At 35.0% G+C, this 12,428-nt stretch overlaps 1 protein-coding gene across 2 annotated transcripts in view; it reads right to left on the reverse strand.

Annotated features, from left to right (window-relative positions):
- Positions 1–2,686: 2,686 nt before the first annotated feature.
- The window catches only part of seh1l (SEH1-like (S. cerevisiae)), a 28,691-nt gene continuing 18,949 nt past the window's right edge, over positions 2,687–12,428 (reverse strand). Inside the window, exons 8-9 of one of the 2 annotated variants that reach the window (XM_041248060.1) lie at positions 12,038–12,185; positions 2,687–3,111 (exon numbers count right to left, since the gene is read on the reverse strand). In XM_041248060.1, the coding sequence (XP_041103994.1) occupies positions 2,937–3,111; positions 12,038–12,185 (323 nt within the window). In that variant the 3' untranslated portion in view covers positions 2,687–2,936. The other variant, XM_041248061.1, reaches the window with a different exon arrangement.

Consider the following 12,428-nt stretch of genomic DNA (forward strand, 5'->3'; position numbering starts at 1 on the left):
CTCTGTAGTAGCCTTTTGTTTAATGTGTGATTCTGAAGCTAAATAGCGATCGATCATATTTTCTCCAGACACATTAAGATAAGCAAAACAATTACCTCAATCTGCATGTAGTTTCTTTGGGAAATATATTGAAACGATCATCAGCCGAAATATACTTTGCTTTTTTTTGTCGTCCGTTTCTAATATTTTACCTCCAAAGCTGAAAACTAGATTTTAGCAACCTAAATGCACCACCAACTTAGTCCCACCCCCAACATCACATTACAGGTCACAGGAAAGCAGTACAGGCGCACTGATAGGCTGATTAAAACGTCGTTGTCATTTGAATAGTAAAAAGAACACGCGTTGGAGAATTTTTTTTGTAAATGTTATTTGTGCACGTTTTTTTTTTTTTTTTTTTTTGCTTAAGTGCAATGCACACAGGATGGTGAAGGAATAAAAAAGGGCTATCTACAGAAGGAAGATATGTAGTTTGCATCGCTTGCGTTGTGCAGTAGTTTATTTAAACAAGTTTTTTTTTTTTTTTTTCTGTCAGTACTTGTTTGTATGCATTGGCACCTGAAAGAGATGAATTTCGTGGCGACCCCTCAATTAGAGACCCCTACTTATAACGCACCTGGGGTGTGTGGATATTGAAGTATATCCCACACCTTATCGTGCCTTATTGCTTACTATTGTAATTGAAAGGAACAGGAAAAAACATACAGGATAACAACAAAAATAAATAAATAATAAAAATAGCCAAACTGCCAAAGACAATATTTGCCAGCAAGATGTTTTAAAAACAAGCCAAATTTGGCTGGAAAATTGCAAATCTGGCACCCCAGCTAGGCAGCCACCTGGTAAATTTTATACACAGGAAACCCGAAACACATAAGACTGGAAACATCAGAGGCATTGTCTCACTGAAGAAGAAATCAACCCCTGAAGGTGGTGTTTGTTTGTTTTTTTTTTTTTTTTTTTTTTTTTTTTAAATCAGTATTGCAAAATACTGATTCCATTGGTGGAAAACAACATTGATCGAGTCAAGTTTAATATGATGCTTAACAGAACTAACACATGGGATATGAGACGAGTTGATTTAATTGCTACGTAAGATTTATTGTACTGTATTACCAGTATCTGGCTCCCTCTTCTCATTATTCATTTCCTCTGTTAAACTTAAAGGCACTTTATTTGTTTTCTAAATAAAATCTGTATAGAAAATGGGTAAAAACTATAATTATAAATAAATAAAAACCACCTTGATCTGACCCAATTACTAGTTTTCTATGTGTATCATAGAAGCAGGCAGGCACAAACAGAATCTTACCTGTAAGCCTGCATTTGACCAAAGTGGCGTAATAAACAGGCTTCATGTGTGTCACACTTTTGAGAATTGTTTATGCTAATAAGGCAACTGGTTATAACATAAAGAATGGGGGTGTTTTTGTATACTATGCATAAATATTTGACTATGAATGCCATTAACATGTTATTCATATTCATAAGCATTCGAAAAATGGGAACATTTTGCTGTTGCTCTTCTAGTAAATGCTTTTCATGACACATACTAGTATGGACTGTTAGCTTAACTCTCCATAAAAACATACATCAATACGCAAGCCATTTTCACCAGCTTTATTAACCTTGTGGACATTTTTAATGGGACGTTTTTTGCGTTAAATCTTTTCCTTCACCAAAACATCTCCTACAACTATCAAATATATAAATTGGAGCAACTAATGACCTGCCTAATAATTAAAAAAAATAAAAATAAAAAAAACCCTAGAATACAATGTTTCCAGTCACATCAATGAGACAGCAACCATCACATCCATATCGGTGGTAGCATGACACACAGCTTCCTCAATCTCAACTAATGCATGACTGTTGTTGCTATTCAGGTGCATTTTGTATATCATCATCCTGAAGGCTTTTAGAACACCGTTTCATGTTTTGTTTTGTTTTTTTCTTTCATCCAGTCTGGGCAGTATTTCAGTTTTGATTGGGCATATTTCTGAGGGCACTGTTGAGTTAGAAAGTCATCAGCATGTGATTAGTTGAAACAGAAAACAATACAAAATGAATCTAAGCAACAAGAGTAAAACATTAGTTAAAAAACATGACTGATTTCATATTCATACCAAGATACACTCTATAAATTACACTTTGTACACAGTATGGTTGGATATAAAAGCATCTGTGTTAGAAGGGTAAGAAAGACTGTTCTACTTTCAGGTTCTATAACACAATGTCAGTATTGAGAAATAATTCTATCTTTCCTTAAAAGTAACACTATCAAAGTTACTTTGGAATGTTTTGGAGAAACAAATGCCAAAGCAATAAGGTTATTTATTATTTTTAACAATTAATTGTTTTAAATTATATAATGTTCTACGATCACTAAAAATTTATATATATCTCTATATATATATAACTATATATTATATATATTATATAATATATATATAATTTTAAAGTAGACGTTAAAATGTATACTTCAATACACAACAATCGCACTTCAGAAAACTGAAAGAGCTGTTAACAGTCAGCTTTCAGAGTTTAACAAGTCACAGAATACCAGTGTTACCAAATTGTTTGATATGTTACTAGATATTACACTTAAGCCAACATATTTACATTAATAGTACTTAAATTGGTAGAAATAAACAAATTATTTGATTACAGGCACTTCGGAGGCAGCCTTAATTAAGTTTATTCTACAATTTAATCGTAACAGAAGATACTATACAATACATATTTATGGGAACCAGAAACACAGCAGTTTGTATGCAAATTGAGAAATATGAAAACAAAACAAAAGAAAAACAGTTCCACAAAATAATCTTCTTGAGAAAGGCAAGAAAACATTCCAATCTAAATCAGGAATAAATGGAGACACTTGTGAGTGTTCAATATGCAAGGCCTTAGAGTTGTGTTTTTGAAATAATTGTTTAAACCCATTCATTCTCAGGTTGAGTGGTATATCGTCTGCGAGGGTGAGGAAGCTGGAGGTTGACAGAGTCAGCATCACAAGTTTGCTCTATCAGAGTGGGAGGAGGAAGAAGCTGGGCATAACTGGACCATCTCGATCCAGCCCGAGGGGGGTCCAGAGGGGGAAAGAAATACCTGAAATAGTGGAGACAGAAACAACAAAAAACACCACAAAAACAAAAAAAGCAGAAGAGAAAAATAGTAAATACAAGGAGAAATGAAGGGGAGAAAAAGACCATGCTTTAAAAAAGGGTTAGAGTAGATCCATGCCAAAAATAAAGAGAACAAAAAACAGCAGAATTGCGATTTTAGGTCAAAAAGAGAAGATTATTTGGGCATCCTGTTTTTTTGTTTGTTTTTATATTACACATAAACATAGTGTACCTGTAAATTCACACCAGATTTTGACTCAAGTGCAATACATCAGAACATTCAAACAATATCCTGCCAAAGTAAGAAGGGCTCTTTAGAAGTGCAAGTCACTTTACTAGATACATGCTTGTTCCCAACATTACAAAGAACATTTACATTGTATAAATGTCTTTTACAAATATCTAACAAAACTTGACAATTTGTGATTGGATAATTCAAAAACTAAATTGACAAAAGTTGCAGTAAAAGAATGGAAGTGGCAAAATTGTAGGTTTACGCTCTTTGCATTTCTGTTGCAACTTAAGGGGTTTCTGGCGACAGACGCAATGTAATAAAATGATACCAAAATGTGAAGAAAAAAAAAAAAAACATGTGTTGTATAATTTCTTTAAACTGAAATCTGTTTGCATATTTTTCTAACAATATTTATTTTTTCCGCAAAATAATTCAGTGTCATAACTGTCTTGAAATTTATATTTCCTTTATAAATTCAAAAACAATTCAGTATTACAGTTTAACAAACTGCACACACATGAATACAAATATAGCTTTTGGGTTTGTGATTGGCAGTAAGCAGGCTGTTGGTGTCTTGGGAGAGGTCAGCCGGCACAGGGAAGGGGAAAAAGGAGTTCTCTTTCCATTCCTGTGTGCATGCAACAAGCAGCAAAACAGCAAAGTTACTCCAGTTAGCTTGGAATCAGCTGAGCTTTCTTTCTGTTAAAAACAACAATACAAGTGGAAAAGGCGATTTGTATCACAGTTAACAATCAAAATAAAATTGTGTACACACACTATATACAGCTCTGGAAAAAATTGAGACCACTGCAAAATTATCAGTTTCTCTGGTTTTACTATTTATAGGTATGTGTTTGGGTAAAATGAACATTTTTGTTTTATTCTATAAACTACTGACAACATTTCTCCCAAATTCCAAATAAAAACATTGTCATTTAGAGCATTTATTTGCAGAAAATGACAACTGGTCAAAATAACAAAAAAGATGCTGTTTTGTCAGACCTCGAATAATGCAAAGAAAATAAGTTCATATTCATTTTTAAACAACACAATACTAATGTTTTAACTTAGGAAGAGTTCAGAAATCAATATTTGGTGGAATAACCCTTATTTTCAATCGCAGCTTTCATGCGTCTTTGCATGCTCTCCACCAGTCTTTCACATTGATGTTGGGTGACTTTATGCCACTCATGGCGCAAAAATTCAAGCAGCTCGGCTTTGTTTGATGGCTTGTGACCATCCATCTTTCTCTTGATCACATTCTAGAGGTTTTCAATGGGGTTCAGGTCTGGAGATTGGGCTGGCCATGACAGGGTCTTGATCTGGTGGTCCTCCATCCACACCTTGATTGACCTGGCTATGTGGCATAGAGCATTGTCCTGCTGGAAAAACCAAGCCTCAGATGTGGGGAACATTGTCAGAGCAGAAGAAAGCAAGTTTTCTTCCAGGACTTTGCTGTAGTGTTGTCAGTAGTTTATAGAATAAAACAAAAATGTTCATTTTACCCAAACACATACCTATAAATAGTAAAACCAGAGAAACTGATAATTTTGCAGTGGTCTCTTAATTTTTTCCAGAGCTGTATATATATATATATATATATATATATATATATATATATATATATATATATATATATATATATATATATATATATATATATATATATATATATAGATGGGCTTCACTGAGTTACAGGAAAATAATTGAGGATTTCTGTGAAGTCATAAATTATGAGACCAAAGGTAGAGTAATTTATGAACCGTCACAGAAACATGAGATTAAATTGTTTCCGTGTAACTCAATGAACAGGCCCATCTATTACTTTTATAATACATGAATACCCTTGTGATGCTATATATGTTGTTGATCATTAGTGGACATTTTGGTACTGTGGGTGTTGTCAAGTGATTGAAAACAAGACATTTTTCTTTTGAATTGAAAATGATGGTCTCGAGGAGTCAAATGGGTCAACGTTTAAGTATTTTCCTCTGGAGGAATTATCACTTTTTGACGTCACTACTGTAGTATTGTGTTTTTTAGAATGTTTCAGGATGGAAATATAGCCTTCATCTTTTATACTTATGTATGTATGATATGTATCTATTATATGTATGCATGTATTCAGCATCAGACTTGCTCTTTGTCTTCAGACATACAGTAATGTCAGCAATTATGGAAATACATGTAGATTTATAGAGAGCCAGGCATGTTTCTGAATATTCTGAATTGTGGAAGTCTAACAAGTCATATAATCTAAATATTTTGCTCTATTTAACAATGCAAGATATTTAGTCAGGAAGGGGGTTACGTAAGGTGAAATCAATAAAGGTCTCAACCCCACCAAATCCAACAGGGTAGAAAATACACACATTTAAGTGGCCAGGGAATGCATTGTCTAATGCTTTACTGTATTTACACTTAAGAGTGAAGACCTCTACACACTGGACACATTAGTGAAAATATTTAATTTTTCCAACACTAAAGTTTGATTTTCATATTTACGACACACTGCACCACAACTACAAAAAAAAAAAAAAAATTATAATAATTCTGTGTGCCAAGAGGACTTTGCTGTCCTTCCTCCGACATGTTATTTAATTTGCTTTGATTTCTGTGCTCCACCAACGTCATCCAGCGCCTGCTGATCTCTGCACTCCTACTCACCTCACCTCCGGGCTGTAAGGGCGGCCACTAAGTACCCCGATGTACAGACCATGCTCATTGTGACCCTCATTTTCATAATTGCAGCTCATTATTTGTGCGTGTTGAGTAATTTGCATTGCTATTAAGTTTACATAGGCCACAGTGCAAAATAATTGCCTGGTCGCTAGGTAATTTGGAATTTGCAGCTGCAACTGTTTGCACTACACCTATCCTTACATCAGCCCCAATGTGTTTGCAAGTTTTACGATTTCTAATAAAACCTATTTTGGAATCTATGTAGTGTCATTCTAAATGGTTTATTTCTTTACATACTTATTTTAAAATCACTGTTTAAATCCTTAAGTGTCATTACCATAACAAGCTGTCATTACAGCGACTAATGTCATTACTGTAACAACATAGTTATTGTGAATAAAACTGCAGAAGCACTGGCAGGAGTGAAAGTTAGATTAGCAAAGGGTTCAGGGGTTCATATTTTTAAAAATAAGAGATTGGTATACTTTTAATAATTTCTAACACATTTTAATTAAAAATATCAGTACAAAACTGGTAAGTGCCAAAACTAAGTTTAACTTTAATTTTATTTGTAAATGAATATGAAAATCAAAGTTTATCTTTTGAAAAATGAAATATTTTTAGATTTTTTTATTTAATTTTGGTTTCACTAAAAAAAATATCACCCCAATTTGTCTCCTTTCTGTAGAATGACCACACACACACACACATATATATATATATATATATATATATATATATATATATATATATATATATATATATATATATATATATATATATATATATATATATATATATAGTGCCTATAGAAAGTCTACACCCCCTTTCAAAATGTTCACCTTTTGTTGCCTTATAGCCAAGAATTAAAAAAATGCATTACAATAGTTTTTTGCAAAACTCATTTCAAAAGTATTCATACCCTTTGATGCTATTATAATATTGTCTACAAGGTGCTAGAAATTTCAATATGGCTTAGCCAATGTCCCGATCTAAACTCTTAAGATTAAAAATCTTTGGAATGAGTTGAAGGCGGCTGTGCAGAACAGAAGTCCTCAGAATTTGAATGATCTGGAACAATTTTGCATTGAAGAATGGTCAAAAAAAAAAAAAAAAAAAAAAAATCACTAAAGAATCATGCCAAAAGCCAATTCACAAACATCCTAATCGTTTAACACTAGAAACCCCATGGTGGTCATTTTGGCGGTTTTAAAATGTAATTTTCTCCAGTTGTGTAACACATATGGAGCAGCGTGTTCATGTACCTTTCTGTCCATATGTATTAAATATTCTCACATAGCACGAAATGCGGGAGTGCAGAAATAAAGGAGATATTACATTGTACCTAAAAGCCCTGGGAGCAGTCACATTGACAGCCGCACAGAAAACAATTGCATTTTGATGGTACAGAACGGTATTCTACTTTATTATTTTTATTTACTAGTCCGCAATGTGTTTAGCTGTAATTAGATTAGTCTCTACTCTCTGGCCGAGTGAATGACTGACAGTCTATTGTTTTTCAATCAGCCTTTTCAAAGGCTAGCGCCTGCTTGCCAGCTGTGCTGTTTTGGTCAATCACTTAGCATCAGGACTAGTGAAAATAAATACCAGAGACCATGGAGTTTTACAAAGCATGATAATATGGAGTTGTTGTTTTGGATCAGATGGCACAGAAGTATTCCATGAAAGCTGGCTCCCGACTGTGGTCTGTTCAGGTGTTTTACAGTGTGTTTGACCTAGCAGTCATCAACTCCTTGGTACTTTACAAAGAATGCACAGAGAAGAATTTACCAAGGAGAGAATATATTTTAGTTAGCACAGGAACTTCGCAAGAAGCATCTGGAACAGAAGGAGACTGCCAAGCATGTGCCCAGAAGAAGCTAGCAACCCCGCTGAGAGCCGCAAGAAACACTAATGTCAGGTTGGCAATTGCAACAAAAAATAAAGCTGTGCCCTTTTTTTTCTGCTTCAGTAAAATGTTTTCTTCTAAGTTTATTTATCTACGTTGTTCAGTTGCTTTTGTGCATCTTATAATAAACAGATTGCTGTTGAAAAGTTAAATGTATTGCTGTCGTTTCAGTTTTATAAATATGTATGTTGTAAACCAATGTCTGTTCAGATGTTCATTCACATTTTCTTGTTTTGATTTGTAAAATAAATGTTTACATATATATTATATACCACCCAGATCAAATAACTGAATGACAACTATACTGTAAGAAGATACATCCTTTGTCAGATGCAAAGCGCTATGAGCTTTTATGTCAATCCTTGACCTAATCAACCCCCCTCACAACATAAACATCTCCTGTGTATGTGGATAGGTTATGCAAGTATTCCAGACCCAAAGAGAAACTATTATAAATCTATAGATGCTAAGGTTTAAAAATAATAATACAAAATTAAAACATATCTACTAGCGGCAGAATGTAATGTTGCTGGCGGTATATGAGGTAACCTGGTGGCAAATTTGCACCCCTGTACAAGTTATATTCAACTTTTTTCTCTGGACCACCCTAAAGTAGACCCAGACCAGGGTTGGCTAGAAGCCCCTCTATCGTCCTCATATTCACTGGTTTTGATTATACGGCTTTGATCTCCCACCTCAGTTTGTAACAAACTAGCATTCCTCCAGACCTTTCTGGAACTCCAACAAAGCTTTAACTCTTTGCAGTCCTATGTCGGACCAGGTTCGACATTACAATTTTCCCTTTCCAGTCCAACGTGTGACCCTGTCCGACATCATCAAAAAGACATAAAAGCACAGGTATCTAGTTGAAAACCTTTCACTGGCTGAGTGAGACCGATAGCAGCCGAATAAAACTGAAAAAAAGGGCGTATCTCATAGTCCCATCCACTAGAGACAACACATACATAACTAAGGAGGTAGCTGCTTCTGCATCCAGCACTCAAACAATATCAGACACTTGCAGAGCTTTATGGAGATGTTATATTAATAAAATCATGACTTGGATCACATTATTGAGTTGTCTAGTGATAAAACGAGTGCACAGGAGGGGATTTATCAGTATGCACGTCTATAAAGAGGTATGCGAGAAATACAGCGGGGGTGGAGCTTGGCTGTAGATACAACTTTTAAACCTGTTTTACTCTGAAAAAATTTTAAACAGCGCATGTAAAATAAACAGCGCGTGTGAAAATAAATTGGACCCGACACCTGAAAAGCGCTGAATAAATGGACTGCAAAGGGTTAAACATTCCCGCCAGCTCAGCAACTACCAAATCCCCTTCTATTGCTATGCTGGGCGGTTCCTGTGCAGAAGGTTGCACAGTGAAAGTTGCTCCTCCTCCTCCTTCCACGCCCTTACATCTCTCCTGCAGACTTTTTTGGAAGCATTATTTTTGTCTTTGTTTTCAGTATTTTATGTTTGTTCTGTTTCTTCTGATGTCCCCTGCTAGCCACTACTCATCCCACCTCTTGCACCATTTGTGAGAGTGACCCAAGCAGTTGTGGTTTGCAGAACAGAATAAAATAACTAATAATGTAATAACATAAAATATTTGTTTTAGAAAAATTACACCGATAACAAACAAACAATGTAATCTGCAAAATTCATTAAATAACACAATGGGTTTTCTAATAGAGGTCTGCTGCTACCCCTTCCCTTGCAAAACAACAATGAAATCCCCTCTCCCAAGATCAGGTAGTCCTAGGTATATATATATATATATATATATATATATATATATATATATATATTATATATATATATATATACTATATATATATATATATATATATATATACACACACACACACACACACACACACACACACACACACTCCTGAATGGACCAAGCTCCTCCCATAGCTACATCATTCACCAAGGAGAGGAACAATAAATAACATAGAAATAACTTGTATAAAATATTAACATAAGTTATATTAAACCCACATACTAAATTTACACAATATAAACCCATACTGAATTACAAAAATAGCCTTTCTCCCCTATTAAAGAAAAGTGAGCACGCTCCCATTTTAAATCCTAATATTAGGTACGTGCATGCCACACTCACCTTCCCTAGACAGCCGTGCATACCGCGCGAACCTTCCCTAACGACAGCCGTGCTTGCAGCCAGACAACACCGCATCACTCTGCGCCACCCACCTCATCTAGCACTCAGACATGCCAAATATTATCAAACAAATCCCTTTAAGCTTTCTTTATTTTACACATTATACTATACACATAGAACCTTTATCTTCAATAAAAGTGTGCACCATTCTAAAGAAAGTAAAACTGTTGCATTTTGTTTTTATAACACTTACGGTATTTACTTTTCATAGCTGTTTACCAGACACGGTTTTATCCGCAGGTCCCAAACAAACACAGAATACATAACACATTGTAGGCTATATTTCACATAGGCATCTGTTAGTATACCAGATTCAATACTCAATGTCCAACTTTATAGTTGCTTTATACAGTGCTGCCGGCAGCACACCGTCGTTAAGTATTATAATTTTTCCAGACAGTGAGGGAGAAAGATAACGTTTCCCTCACACAGGTTTGTATGTACCAGTTTACACGTGTTTACACAATAGTGTTCAGTGGAACTGCGTCTGTTTACAACACAGCTCCTGGATGCAGGGTCAGCAGGCAAACGCATATGATCCACAGGGTACAATGCATACCAGAAATAGTGTTATAGTTTCTTTTTCTGTAGTACTACAAACAACGATTTAAGTTTTACACCTGTTTAAACCTGTACACAGGTATATGTACCTACCCGTTTCTTTTGAAATGTATATTTTATTATATTTCGTTGTTTGTAGTCATGCTGTATATGCGCTAATTTTGAAAATAAAACCTTTTATGTTTAGTTTTTATGTTTCTGTGATGCAAATGTTAGATATGATGTTCATGAATAAAACTTTTGAGTTATATCCGTAGTATGTCTTTCATTTCATAACAAAGCAGTTTAAAAATGCATGTGTCCAAATTACCCACGTGGCAGTTCTAAGTTCTAGAAAATCCAGCGATTCTAGTGTTAAGCTTTGCCATCTAAACTTTCTTTGTCATCTAAACAATTGTTGGTTTCTCCAAGTCATGTGTAAATTACAATGAGCTGTTAAGATGCATCTACTTCAACATAGGTCATTTATTTAGAAAGCAGTAAGGTAGCTTTACTAAACATCTATATTGGAGCCTCAGGGTGCCACCTAAAACACCTCACCAAGACTTATAAAATATCCTTGTGAGCCAATCGATTACCTCAGCTGGAGGCTTAAACTTTGGATACAAGGCCTAGTAATTTTACTGGACTGGACTCTTGCCTGAACTGCTTTCTCCCCGGGAGGCTGCCCATCTGTCATTGTACAGTATAGAGGGCAAAGGAACCAAATCGTATCCAATACCATGGAAGGTATGTTCTATGAAAGTGTGTATGGGGCATGCAATTCAACATGAGGAATTATACAGGTCTACCAGAGAAAAAACAATTGGGTTAAAGATAAAAATATACAATATTATTAAATCAGAAATTGAATAATTTGATAGAAGTTGTCTTTGTTGAAATTGCTGTGAACATGAACGATTTCAAAATTTTTGATAAAGCGTAGTCAAGCAAAAAGGTTTCCTGTTTTCACCCCTTGTTATTTCCCAGAAATTCTTACCGATCTGATTGTAACTTCCAGGAACATTCTTCATCAGCTGGTAAAGGATTTAGCCAAAAAGCAAATAATGAATTGTCATTTTAACCACCCATACCTTGAAGATGTCAGTCAAGCCTACACTGCATGAGAAAGTTTTAACAGACCATATTTTGTCAGTTGTATAATGTACTGAAAGACATATTTTCTTATATTCAAGTATGTTTTATATAGTAAACGTCTGTTCACCCATGCAATAAAGAGCTAAGACTACAACATGCAGTCGGTCACTTTTATGGCACACAGGTCAAGGTAAGAGTATTGTCAGAACCTCAGGATAAGGTGTGCACATGTACCTTGGTGGCACTGACCTACCTGCCAGCAGATGCTCCATTCAGTGAATTCTGTATGGTTTGATTGGCAGATCCTAGGGGGGAGTTAAAGATCTGGTTTGATGTGCCATTCACAGGACTTCCATCCCCCTTCAATATGCCAGTGCACTTCCAGTTATCCATATAATTAGCTGAGAATATATTCGGGCGAAGGGGTGGGGGTGGGGGAGACAACATTTAGGCATTTAAGGTATACAGCACTGATGCAACTAAAATTATGGTTACTATTTAGATATTTAACAATGTGTCTGCATTTATATAAAAAGGCAGAAAAAATGTCTTACAAGTGATACGAACAGCAAACCAAAAAATGTCTTAAGCAACATTAGCCCTGCTTTTTACAAGAATATACAGTTTCAGAACCTACATCAACT

The sequence above is a fragment of the Polyodon spathula genome, chromosome 4, assembly GCF_017654505.1.
Source record: "Polyodon spathula isolate WHYD16114869_AA chromosome 4, ASM1765450v1, whole genome shotgun sequence".
NCBI classification, from domain to species: Eukaryota; Metazoa; Chordata; class Actinopteri; order Acipenseriformes; family Polyodontidae; genus Polyodon; species Polyodon spathula.